Genomic DNA, 14,000 nt, shown 5'->3' on the forward strand with positions numbered 1-14,000 from the left:
GTGATGTCCTTAGGTTAGTTAGGTTTAAGTAGTTCTAAGTCTAGGGCACTGATGACCTCAGATGTTAAGCCCCATAGCGCTTACAAGGGAACCTCCCCATCCCACCCCCCTCAGATTTAGTTTAAGTTGCCACAGTGGATAGGCCTTAAAAAACTGAACACAGATAAATCGAGAAAACAAGAAGAAGTTGCGTGGAACTATGCAAAAATAAGCAAAATATACAAACTGAGTAGTCCATGCGCAAGATAGGTAACATCAAGGATAATGTGAGTCCAGGAGCGCCTTGGTCCCGTAGTTAGGGTGGGCATCTGCGGAACGAGAGGTCCTTGGTTCAAGTCTTCCCCCCAGTGAAAAGTTTATTTTTTTTAATTTCAGACAATTATTTTCTGTCCGTCCGTCCGTTCGATGCGATCACTTTTTTGGGAGTGACTATCACATCCACAAGAAAACCTAAATCGGGCTAGGTAGAAGAATCTTTTTACCCATTCGCCATGTGTACAAGTTAGGTGGGTCGGCAACATATTCCTGTCATGTGACGCACACGCCGTCACCAGTGTCGTATAGAATATATCAGACGCGTTTTCCTGTGGAGAAATTGGTTGACCTGTGACCTTGCGATAAAATGTTTTCGGTTCCCATTGGAGAGGCACGTCCTTTCGTCTACTAATCGCACGGTTTTCCGGTGCGGTCGCAAAACACAGACACTAAACTTATTACAGTGAACAGAGACGTCAATGAACGAAGTGACAGATAATAATTGTCTGAAAATTAAACTCTTCCCTCGAGAGAACACTTGAACCAAGGACCTCCCGTTTCGCAGCTGCTCACGCTAACCACGGGACCACGGCGCTCCTGAACATTCATTCTCCTAGAAGTTGCCTATCTTGCGCATGGACTGCTTTGTTTGTATATTTTGCTTATTTTTTCCATACTTCCACACAACTTCTTCCTGTTTTTTCGATTTATCTGCGTTCAGTGCCAACTCATAACCAAATCTGAGGGGGGTGCGATGGGGAGGATCCCTTGTTAGAGCCATTTGAACCAAGACTCCAAGCAAGCAAAGGGTGGAGACAACTGATGATTATGTCCGAGGGATAGAGAAACAATTAAAATATCTTAAAAGAGGAAAGGCCGCTGGACCTGATGGGATACCAGTTCGATTTTACACAGAGTACGCGAAGGAACCTGCACCCCTTCTTGCAGCGGTGTACCGTAGGTCTCTAGAAGAGCGTAGCGTTCCAAAGGATTGGAAAAGGGCACAGGTCATCCCCGTTTTCAAGAAGGGACGTCGAACAGATGTGCAGAACTATAGACCTATATCTCTAACGTCGATCAGTTGTAGAATTTTGGAACACGTATTATGTTCCAACATAATGACTTTTCTGGAGACTAGAAATCTACTCTGTAGAAATCAGTATGGGTTTCGAAAAAGACGGTCGTGTGAAATCCAGCTCGCGCTACTCGTCCACGAGACTCAGAGGGCCATAGACACGCGTTCACAGGTAGATGCCGTGTTTCTTGACTTCCGCAACGCGTTCGATACAGTTCCCCACAGTCGTTTAATGAACAAAGTAAGAGCATACGGACTATCAGACCAACTGTGTGATTTGATTGAGGAGTTCCTAGATAACAGAACGCAGCATGTCATTCTCAATGGAGAGAAGTCTTCGGAAGTAAGAGTGATTTCAGGTGTGCCGGAGGGGAGTGTCATAAGACCGTCGCTATTCACAATATACATAAATGACCTTGTCCATGACATCGGAAGTTCACTGAGGCTTTTTGCAGATGATGCTGTGGTGTATCGAGAGGTTGTAACAATAGAAAATTGTACTAAAATGCCGGAGGATCTGCAGCGAATTGAGGCATGGTGCAGGAAATGACAATTGAATCTCAATGTAGACAAAAGTGATGTGCTGCGAATACACAGAAAGATAGATTCCTTATCATTTAGGTACAAAATAGCAGGTCAGCAACTGGAAGCAGTTAATTCCATAAATTATCTGGGAGTACGCATTAGGAGTGATTTAAAATGGAATGATCATATAAAGTTGATCGTCGGTAAAGCAGATGCCAGACAGATTCAGTGGAAGAATCCTAAGGAAATGCAATCCGAAAACAAAGGAAGTAGGTTACAGTACGCTTGTTCGCTCGCTACTTGAATAATGCTCAGCAGTGTGGGATCCGTACCAGATAGGGTTGATAGAAGAGATAGAGAGGATCCAACGGAGAGCAGCGCGCTTCGTTACAGGATCATTTAGTAATCGCGAAAGCGTTACGGGGATGATAGATAAACTCCAGCGGAACTCTCTGCGAGAGACGCTCAGTAGCTCGGTACGGGCTTTTGTTGAAGTTTCGAGAACATATCTTCACCGAAGAGTCAAGCAGTATATTGCTCCGTCCTACGTATACTTCGCGAAGAGACCGTGAGGATAAAATCAGAGAGATTAGAGCCCACACAGAAGCATACCGACAATCCTTCTTTCCACGAACAATACGAGACTGGAATAGAAGGGAGAACCGATAGAGGTACTCAGGGTACACTCCGCCACACACCGTCAGGTGGCTTGCGGGGTATGGATGTAGATGTGAGCAGATATTGTACTTGCGGACGTTTACTGCTAGCGGACGCACGCCTCAGAGCTAGGTCGGGGCGTACCTCCAGCAGCAGGCGCGGATGACCCTGATGACGGCGAGCAGCAGGCGCAGCACGGAGTGCCGGCGCTGCACGTGCAGCAGGCCGCGGCCCGCCTCGCGCCCGCCGGCCAAAGCCGCCTGCGCCGCGCGCCGCTCCAGCAACGACATCTCGAGTCGGACGGTGCGGCACAGCCGGCCCAGCCGCGCCCGCAGCGCCGCCGCCGCCGCGCGCCGGAACGCCGCCGACACCGCGCCGCAGCGGCTCAGCTCGGCCGCCGGCAGCTGCTCCAGGATCAGCGCCAGCAGCGGCTGCGGCACACCCGTGCAGGTAAAAATAAGAGGAGTTGTCATGACGTCACAAACTTGAAGCCGATCCAAGTGAAGATCCGCCACGTGCGCTACCCCAAAACATTCGCCTCCGGTGGTTCGATTCCGTGTAGTCGTGAAGTGTTTTGATAAAAAATGCTTGATTCCGTCGCTTACGGGTGTACTAATCATTCTGATTATAGTATAAATTTTAAACAAATCACATTTCATTCGTAAGTGGACTTATTTAAGCGCTATTTTCTTGTACGAGTATATACTTGAAATTCTGATGCACTCTAAAGTTTTACAGTATGGTTTCATTTCTGTTATTTGACTTCAGATGTCCTATCAATCCAATGCGAAGAGCTCTTGTGGTTATTCACAAGTAACTAAAACATCCCGGCAAGAAATATCCTGGAAATGGGGACTAATGTTTTAAAAAGCAATAATTTAGTGTAAAAGTAAGGTAACTACGTGCAGTTATTAAATCTTCAGTAAAATGCGTGGAACACCTGTTACAGTGGCTAAATTATGAGTACTTAAAGGGTTACATATTTGTTAGAGCAAAGTTCCTTATCTAAGTAAAGGCTATTTAGATCATTACATTAATCACTGTGTTGTCGTGTTACCCTGTAAATTGTTGTTATTTGCCACACTGAATGTCACTTGCTAGGTACAATTTAAAAACAAAGCAGATGTCTAAACTACAATGGGTCTGACAATCTTAAATTCACTTCTTTTCCTTCGTAATTTAAAGAATCTTTCACTTTGTTGACGTGACACCTGGCTTGTTTATATTATCCCTGCATACATCTATGGGATACCAAAGGAAATCAGGTAAGTTTCTTGCTAAACTTGAACATTTAAAATTTACATTTGACTTGAAAATGTAACGAATAAAAATCAGTGCCGCTAACCTATCAATCATTGCTTTTGGAGTTCTGGCTTTATCAATTATCTACGCAAACACAATGAAAGTGAATAGAAATGGATTACGAAAGCACGCTTTTCATACAACATACTTCTGTTATCGATTATTCGAAGTGTATAAACAAAAAGGCATTACAGTACTGAGGCCAGAAGCGTCATATTTTCGTCTGAATACACATTTAAGACCAGAAAACGTTTGAAGTTGCGTTCCGTATGCTGTGTTTTTCGCTAAAACAGTGTAACATTTCCTACATAAAACAGATATCGCGTGCACGCGACAGAAATAACAACAAGAAGCAATTTTTAACACTTGTCTGCTAATGTTTTGGGGGATCTAAGATGGCGGCAGGCCCTGCCCACTGGCTTCAAAACAACGTACAGCGCAAGTCTGTAGCGCCATCTCCCCTTATTCTACCTCCATGAGCACACGGCGCCAACTCATTCCAGCCTCGTGGGCCGTCAACCGAAGCTCTACACCTGGGGACAGTCGCTACGACCGACAAGCCGCAGTTCCACACCAAACTAAAATGACGTCACAGCAAGTGACGGTTGACATGGCAGTGTCTGAGCAGTACACCCATGTAAGCAGACAAATAAATTTTTATCAAAAACACCACAACAGTACACAAGAATGACGACTTTTTTAAATCCATACAAATACAAGACTAGATGTATGTACATATACAGGGAGTGAAAGGCTATTGACAATTTGTACAGAAACCAGATGGCAGTTATAAGAGTTGAGGGGCATGAAAGGGAAGCAGTGAAAGGGACTGAGACAGGGTTGTAGCCTCTCCCCGTTGCTATTCAATCTGTATATTGAGCAAGCAGTAAAGGAAACAAAAGAAAAGTTTAGAGTAGGCATTAAAATGCATGGAGAAGAAATAAAAACTTTGAGGTTCGCCGATGACATTTTAATTCTCTCAGAGGCAGCAAAGGACTTGCAAGAGCAGTTGAACGGAATGGACAGTGTCTTGAAAGGAGGATATAAGATGAACATTAACAAAAGCAAAACGAGGATAATGGAATGTAGTCAAATTAAATCGGGTGATGCTGAGGGAATTAGATTAGGAAATGAGACACTTAAAGTAGTAAAGGAGTTTTGCTATTTAGGAAGTAAAATAACTGATGATGGTCGAAGTAGAGAGGATATAAAATGTAGACTGGCAATGGCAAGGAAAGCGTTTCTGAAGAAGAGAAATTTGTTAACATCGAGTATTGATTTAAGTGGTAGGAAGTCGTTTCTGAAAGTATTTGTATGGAGTGTAGCCCTGTATGGAAGTGAAACATGGACGATAAACAGTTTAGATAGGAAGAGAATAGAAGCTTTCGAAATGCGGTGCTGCAGAAGAATACTGAAGATTAGATGGGTAGATCACATAACTAATGAGGAGGTATTGAACACAATTGGAGAGAAGAGAAATTTGTGGCACAACTTGACTAGAAGAAGGGATCGATTGGTAGGACATGTTCTGAGGCATCAAGGGATCTCCGATTTAGTACTGGAGGGCAGCGTGGTGGGTAAAAATCGTAAAGGGAGACCAAGAAATGAATACACTAAGCAGATTCAGAAGGATGTAGGCTGCAGTAGGTTCTGGGAGATGAAGAAGCTTGTACAGGATAGAGTAGCATGGAAAGCTGCATGAAACAAGTCTCAGGACTGAAGACCACAATAACAACAACATGTACATATGTATGTCTCTATGTATTTAAATATATATGTGAATATACAGAGCGGTCCAAATAAATGTATCCAGTGTTTAAAAGTCCATAACTTGCGGAGTTGTCTCATTTTTGGTGAAAGTGTAGCTTGAAGTCCAACTCAAAGATATCACTGTAGGTGTTCCAAGTGGCCACCAGTAACATCCACACACAAACGATGCCGCCGAACTGCAGCACGAACTACTGACTGCACCGTGTTCAGTTGGATATTTGCACATGAATGTACGATTCTCGAAGTTCATCCAATGTCGATAAACGACGTCCTTTAGTGTTCCCCACAGGTAAAAGTCCAGAGGAGTTAGGTCTGGGGAACGTAGTGGATACTCCAGAGCACCTCTACGGCCTATCCATCTTCCTGGTAGATTTTCGTCGAGATACGCCCTAACACGATTTTGGTAGTCGACTGTGGCACCATCTTGTTAAAAGTAAACTCTTCTGTCTCCATGCAAGTCTCGGGTGGCAGGTAAAATGGACTGCTGACGCTTGTGAAGGTACAATTCACCAGTAACGGTGCCGTCAAAGAAGAATGGCCCAATCAAGCCCCGGTAAGACAACCCACACCACACATCTCCTCCTGGAAAATTCACGGCTTTGTCTACATGGATGTTCGGATTTTCGGCGGCCCAGTAGATGCAATTGTGACGATTTACTGTACCATTGAGTTTGAACTGTGCCTCATCAGACCCACAATCATATCTGCAAACTCTTCATAGTTGCGCACCATGTTAGTAAACCACTCGCAGTACTCCATTCTACAATCTGGGTCGTCCTCGTTCATTGCGTGTAGCAATCGTTGGATGTAGCACTTCCACTTTGCTGTCTTCAAAATTCGTCGAACACTTGAGCGACTCACTCCAGTTTCACGTGCACACTGTCTCACAGACTTCTGTGGTGAGCGAGTGAATTGTTGTAACACACGACGGGCGTTAGATGGACTTGTTACTGTTACAGGTCGTCCAGATAGTTGTTTGTTTACATCTTTAACACAGCCTTCGGCTTCAAATTTGTCTCGAATGCGACGAGTCGTTAAACGTGTCGGTGGCTCTGTTTGATACTCATTTCACCATTCATATGAACCTCATTGATGTTATGTACTTAAAATACCACTTCAAAATTGACTTCCTTTCATCGAATGTAAGCCTTGCGCCAGACATGTTTACCTGAGTAACTAGGTGTAACTAAGAACAAAACACTGACTATCTGGCGCCTGTCGTCTGACAAAACAAAACAACGCAATACAACGCTTGTGTGGCGATTGCCGGAGCTACAAACTATTAAACGTAACCTTGCAAAATTTCCGTTTGTTGCTTTAATTTTAGGCACCAGTGTATATACGTATGTGTATGTAATTATATCTGTATGTTCCACATCTTCTCTTAAACCAATGGACCGCTGTCTCTTCGACAGCGGCAGGAGCCCTACCATCTCAGAAGCCGTAACCGTACACTATATCCGCATATGCTTCACTGGTATAGATGTGTGGTACTTCAGCGAGCGCGTTGTAGACACCAGTTAACCGATGCTACTCTTTGACAGCCCCGTACTACTTCACTCACAACGCACCGCTGACAGCCGCGCGTTCAAGGGCTGGTTTAATGGCAGAAAGACGTTTCCCAGCTAAAAGGTTGAAAGCAGTGAGGTACGTTGCGCTAGATTAAGACGTCGAAGAGGCTGGGATGGTAATACATATGCGCGAGCGTCACTAGCCCACAAACAAATGTACATCAAATGTGTTCTATCACGGAAACCATTCGGTATGAGGCTTACGTCCACGCAGTTTTTTGCTTCAGATGAGCATCTGCTGTCGTATCCCTGAATACTGACAATTCCTCCTGGGACACCCTGTACAGCGAGCTAATATTATAACATTACAATGTTTTCGTCGAGATATTAAATAATTATGGTAGTTGAGTAGCATAAAAGATGGAGACGTGGCTCTTTCGAAGTAACTGTTTTTCTCCCAACATGCATATGTCCAGTAATCTAGAATTAATTACCATAAGTATGAGTTTACATTGATTGAAGCAAGTCACTAATTTGATGTTAGCACACTTTACAGAAGTAGTCAGTAGTGATTGCTCCTACTTGTCAATGTACACTGTCTGACAAAAAAGGTGAAGCGCCCAAAAGTGGAGGTGAAAACAAAGTGAAACTTGACTATTTGAGAGGGTATGTCATTCTATTTCTGCCATCCCGAAATCAAGTGTAATTTACAAAGAACTTGACAATATGAGCTCATTTATCAGTCTACGTTGCACCCCTCTGGTCTTGATGTATGCACTGACTGTTGGAAAGGGTAAAGCCATTGTATTGTCTCAGGCAAACTCAAAAATGGCTCTGAGCACTATGGGACTTAACATGTGAAGTCATCAGTCCCCTAGAACTTAGAACTACTTAAACCTAACTAACCTAAGGACACCACACACATCCATGACCGAGACAGGATTCGAGCCTGTGACCGTAGCAGCCGCGCGGTTCCGGACTGAAGCGCCTAGAACCGCTCGGCCACAGCGTCCGGCTCAGGCAAACTGTCCCAGAGCTTTTTAAGTGGTAACTGGTATCCTGGGTACCGACACTGTGACGAAGTTACGGTCGGAGCTCGTCGCACATACGTTCTACGGGTCACTGTTATGGGGATCTTGCTGGCCTTGGGAATATCTCCCTTTCTCGCAGACACTTCATAGAAACACGAGCATTGTCCTACAGAAAAATGGCATTACGATACTGTCGCATGACAGGTAACACACGAGGCCGCAGGATGTCATTGACGTACGGTTATGCCGACAGACTTGCCTCAGTCATTACCAGCCGTGACCTTAAGTCACAGTTGATGGCTTCACACATTAAGACGCCAGGAGCAAGAGTGCTGCGTCTCTCCAAAACATTGGAAGAATAGGACCTCTCCCATGGTTGCCATTTTACTCGCCGACGATGGTCATCCGGCGAATTGTAGAACAGTGATTCATTGTTGTACACACAATGTTGTTCACACACCATTTATCAGCAGTCGGTGCTTCCTGATAGATGCACCACTCCAAATGCAAACATTTGTGCACTCTACACGTGGGAGTGAATTCCCCAGTCCAACTGTTGTTAGTCGCGGACCAATGGCAGGGTGGTGGTAAGTTCCTATGGAACCAAACTGCTGAGGTCATCGGTCCGTAGGCTTACACACTACTTAATCTAACTTACGCTAAGGGCAACACACGCTCCCGAGGGAGGACTGGAACCTCCGAAGGGGGGAGCTGCGCAAGGCTCCTTAGACCGTGCGGCTACCCCACGAGGCCCAATGGTGCGGGATAACACAGAATGTTGCAGGCGTCCGTCACTTGTTCTCGCATGGCAGGCACGAGTCTGTTACAGTCCTCCCTGGCGGTAGTGAGACATTGTCGAGCAGATCCTGTCCTTACGTTGCCATGCAGTCCAACAACGGGCTACTGTTGCGTTCTAAAGCCCCCAAATCTGGATACTGCACGATTCGACCAGCCAACCAAATGGAAATGAAATAAGCGTTTGGCGTCATCGGCCGCCTTGGTGCAGGTCTCATTACATTCGACGCCACATTGGGCGACCTGCGCGCCGGATGGGGATGAAATGATGATGAAGACAACACAACACCCAGTCCCTGAGCGCAGAAAATCTCCGACCCAGCTGGGAATCGAACTCGGGCCCGTAGGACGGCAATCCGTCACTCTGGCCACTCAGCTATCGGGGCGGACAGCCAACCAAATGTAGACCCACAACGAGACCCCTTTCAAATTCTGTCTGGCGCTCGTAACGCGTCTCACTCGAGTACGCAGCATCTTCCTGCCCTTCAAAGCGGTCACTCAATACCTGATGCCGTCTGTGCCTCTTGTGTACTCTGCGTGGTCTGGTAACAGCAGCCGGCCGCGGTGGCCGAGCGGTTCTAGGCGGTCAGTCCGCAACCGCGCGACCGTGCCTTATGGGCGCTACGCTTTTTTGTCAGGCGATGTATAACGTGACTCGCTCCATATCCGTGAACGCTGTCCTTGTAACGGGACTGGCGGAACACGAGTGAGCGACTGAGAGAATGAATGAGTGCTTGCAGCCGTCACCTGTGGCAGCGCCTCGATGGCCGCGAGCTGCTGCGGCGCGCTGGGCTCCTCCTCCATGGCGGACCGCTGCAGCCGCCCGCTCGCAGGCCGGCCTCCGCGCGGTCGCCTAGCAACGAACTCGCGGCGAAACCGCTATTATCGTGTCGTAGGTCGAGGCGTAGAGCGGTGGGACTACATCTCGTTACAGATTTATGAAGGAAACGTCGACAGTGATGCGTCTCCGGAACATCTGTGTGAAACAACCTACACGTCTTACTTAGTCTGACCGCTAGCAGCCTGGACTGTGCACAGAACACAAAGTGTTATTCTGAACCGAGAGAAGGCTTCAGACGTTAAAATAACTTCGGCCGTGCCCCAGGAAGAGTTACAGGACCATGACTTTTCACAATATACACTCTCGATCATAAAAAAAGAACGACGCGCCACGAAGAAATTATTCGAATGCGGCGGAAATCGGTAGATGTGATAGGGTCAATTCTAGTGTCCGACACCACCCGTGGGCTTTGACCAATGACGTAATGTGTGATGTTATTTTGTTTGTGCCGCAGATTGCTGTCGATGAACGTTAAATGATTTCTCTGGATATCCACATTACGCGCGTATGTTAAAAATTCGATGTACATTGTTTTATTTTCATCTCGTAATTTGTTTTAGGCGTCTTTTGTTAATGAAAGTAGTCGTGATTTATAAAGTCTTCACGCTGTTGGCTATGGTTGAGTCAGCTGTTTTTACTGCGAAAATTCTGCTTCAGTAAATGTGTGACCGTAAATCAACTAGAAAATTTTTGCAATCATCAGGCGTCATGGCTGAATTTTGCCTTTGAATTGTCTGTGGAAATTATATGGTTTTGACGAAGGTTGCGTTATCACGAACTTCCGACGGATACATGTGGAGGTGCAGAAAAAATAACATATGGAGATCCATTCGCAGAGAAACGTGATTCTAAACATCGAGGCTGAATTTGGAAGTAATTGTCATGCTAACCTACTATTTTTGGCATGAATATTCTTGCAAACCTGTCATGCACGACGCATGGGTTTCGTGTGACACTGTAGTCGAATGGTTCTCGCTTTGTAGAGAAGTCTTCGGAAAATTTATAAAGTATGGGAGGTCATTGGGGGGAGCCAAGGGTTACAGTTGAAGTAGATGAGTCCCATTTGGAAAGAGAAAGTACGAAAAGGGGCACGAGGTTGTTGGGCTTTGGGTTTTTGGAGTAGTAGTCTCTGGAGTATATTGTGCTGATGTTATATTTAGTGTTGTATCAAATTGGACAAAGGAAGTCTTGACATTTTTAACAGAAGAATATGTGTAAGAAGGTTCTGTAGTCATGTCGGATGGGTTTGCTTCGTACAAGGGGTTATCATCATTTGCTCGTGAATCACAATATTCATTTTAAAGATTACAAGACGGGGGCATGTACTAATGCTATCGAGGGGTATTGGGGGGGCTGTAAAATCTGTAGTCCAAGGTCATTTAGATGAATACCGTTGGAGGAAGAGTATTCCTAAAGGTTATTGTTTATTTATGAAAGTAGTCAGCAAAATGTACAAGCCTCGTTTTGTTCATCTACATCTACATGGATACTCTGCAAATCACATTTAAGTGCCTGGCAGAGGGTTCATTGTTAGTTACGTGTTGATGGGTTTGATACTTTTTTCTTGTTTTACGTTGCATTTTTTTATGTTACTGTATTGTGCGAATGCTACTTTTTTGTTTCAATTGGAGGAGGTTTTTCTGTCGTTTTAATATTTTCTGGTTACAATTGTGGGCCGAGGGGCACTGCTGTGTCTTTGCCAGAGGGTTTATGTGATTGGCTCGTAGTTTCATTTTTTTATTATTATTTTAAAATTTTGCGTCCGATTGAGGGCGGGTGGTAGGGAAGAACCGATTTGGGTGGTACCTCATTCGTGCCTGGCAGTTTGTGTTTCTTATCATTTTTTCATTAGTTATTCTGAATTTTGCTTCTTCCGTTACAGTTTGACCTTCTAACATTATTATTTCTCGTTATGTCCTTATTTTGTTCTTGTCAGCCTCGATCTTTGACTCCTTTGGAAGTTCATATGCGGGAAGTTTCTTTTTATGTAGTCATTTTCATGCTTTTCTTTTCGATGTTTCTGCTACAGTTCTCTTATTTTTACTGTCACTCCTGGTCTATCGATTTTACTGAGTGTTACTTGGAGCTACTGTAGCTGGTGTGACTTTCATGTAGTTCAGTTATCGGTTACAAGGTTTGGTCATTTTTGTGTTTTATTTCTTTGCGTGTGCAGTAATGTGTGTAAAGATTTTCGTTTTTTGAAAGTCTAGTTGTATTGTGTAGTTCACTAACAAGATCATTTTTAAGCACATTTCTGATATGTTATAAGATTTTTGCGCAACAAACAGTGATATTGGAATCGGTAATTAGAAATGACCTCCTACATAGGTTGCTTCCAGTTACCGATTCCAGCTATTCGACGGTCCATAATATAATATATGCACTCATAATTGTTCTCGTGTTCTTATTTATTTCAGTCATCTTCAACTCGTTTAAATGAAATTCGCGCGTAAATAATAGTCGCCTTAACCCTTTCCTTCCTGAACACCTTTTTTTTTTTTTTTTTTTTTTAAATGGTGAATAAAGTTGAATTCTCTGTATACTTGGGCACAGTAGACTCTGGGAAAAATAATTAAAAAAATTCTTCCATAAAAAATGTAGCGGGGAAACAACTAGCACAATCGAGAGGGACAGGTTTTATTTCACCAAAATTATTCTCTGACTTCCTGCTATTTCTTCGATATTATAAGTGACCTGAGGAACAGTTATGAATAAAAAATTATTCTTTCATTACTTTTATTTATTAGTTATTATAAAAATGTTACATAGATAGCAAATCATATTCTGTGGCAAAAAAATACCAATAAATTTTTTATTTATTTTGTAACACAAATTCATGGTTCAGACTGCTTCACTTTTCGTGAAATAATTTGAAACAATCCTTTCCTTTTGCAAGACATAAGTACTGATTGAATTTTATGCACTTTGTCTTTGTTCTGGAACTGCAGCGCTCATACTGACATGTTTGTGCTGACAAAATATCATCCACTGTCGGCCAGTGATCATACCCATCATGTCGCTTGTCCAAACCTGGTTTCGGATGGAGTTTATAACCTTTTGCCTTTGTGGAGGTACTTAACGTATCATCTAACGGTGTTTCAAACTCTTCAGCTCTCCTCTTTCTGTCTGGACATGACAGAAGAGCGCCTCAGCTAGAGACATTCTAAATTTCAACAGATCGATAATGTTCTTTTTGGCAGTCTGTTTTTCACGACAGTGCTCTCTGTAGAGAAACCAGCAGTTGACCACTGGAAGGTCTATGAAGTGCAGCAAGCACTTCAGTGTCCATTTTCTGGTTTTGAACCATGTTCGGTAACATTCAACCTGCTGGTCATGAATGTCTACGCCACCCATATTGGCATTGTACCGCTGAATTACAAAAGGGCAATCTATATCAAGTTAGTGAGCCTCCCACTTACACCACCTTTCAACTTTACATTTTGGCTCAATGCCAGCACAAGTGGATGCTGTCACGACCCTCTGACTGTCCTGCCACTCAGTAATGACACTCTCCTCTTTTCATTCTTCCCTCTTTCAAATTAACATTCTTAATTCTGTTTACCAACTGTCCCCACAGGGTTCGGTCTTAGGTCCTTTACTGTTCTTGATATACATTAATGACTTACCATTCCATATTGATGAGGATGCAAAGTTAGTTCTTTTTGCTGATGATACAAGTATAGTAATAACATCCAAAAACCAAGAACTAAGTGATGTAATTGTAAATGATGTTTTTCACAAAATTATTAAGTGGTTCTCAGCAAACGGACTCTCTTTAAATTTTGATAAAACACAGTATATACAGTTCCGTACAGTAAATGGCACAACTCCAGTAACAAATATAGACTTTGAACAGAAGTCTGTAGCTAAGGTAGAATTTTCAAAATTTTTAGGTGTGTCCATCGATGAGAGGTTAAACTGGAAGCAACACATTGATGGTCTGCTGAAACGTCTGAGTTCGGCTACGTATGCTATTAGGGTTATTGCAAATTTTGGTGATAAGAATCTCAGTAAATTAGCTTACTATGCCTACTTTCATTCACTTCTTTCGTATGGTATCATATTCTGGGGTAATTCATCGTTGAGTAGAAAAGTATTCATTGCTCAAAAACGTGTCATCAGAATAATTGCTGGAGCCCACCCACAGTCATCTTGCAGACATCTATTTAAGGATCTAGGGATCCTCACAGTAACCTCACAGTATATATATTCACTTATGAAATTTGTTGTTAATAATC

The 14,000-nt window shown here is 43.7% G+C and overlaps 1 protein-coding gene across 1 annotated transcript in view; it reads right to left on the minus strand.

Moving 5' to 3' along the window:
- Positions 1-9,725, minus strand: part of LOC126335793 (uncharacterized) — a 69,390-nt gene extending 59,665 nt beyond the window's left edge. Inside the window, exons 1-2 of the mRNA XM_049999257.1 lie at positions 9,669-9,725; positions 2,657-2,901 (exon numbers count right to left, since the gene is read on the minus strand). Coding sequence (XP_049855214.1) covers positions 2,657-2,901; positions 9,669-9,725 — 302 coding nt within the window. The remainder of the gene's footprint in view (positions 1-2,656; positions 2,902-9,668) is intronic.
- Between the last annotated feature and the right edge of the window lie 4,275 nt (positions 9,726-14,000).

Source organism: Schistocerca gregaria, chromosome 2, assembly GCF_023897955.1.
Source record: "Schistocerca gregaria isolate iqSchGreg1 chromosome 2, iqSchGreg1.2, whole genome shotgun sequence".
Taxonomy (NCBI): domain Eukaryota; kingdom Metazoa; phylum Arthropoda; class Insecta; order Orthoptera; family Acrididae; genus Schistocerca; species Schistocerca gregaria.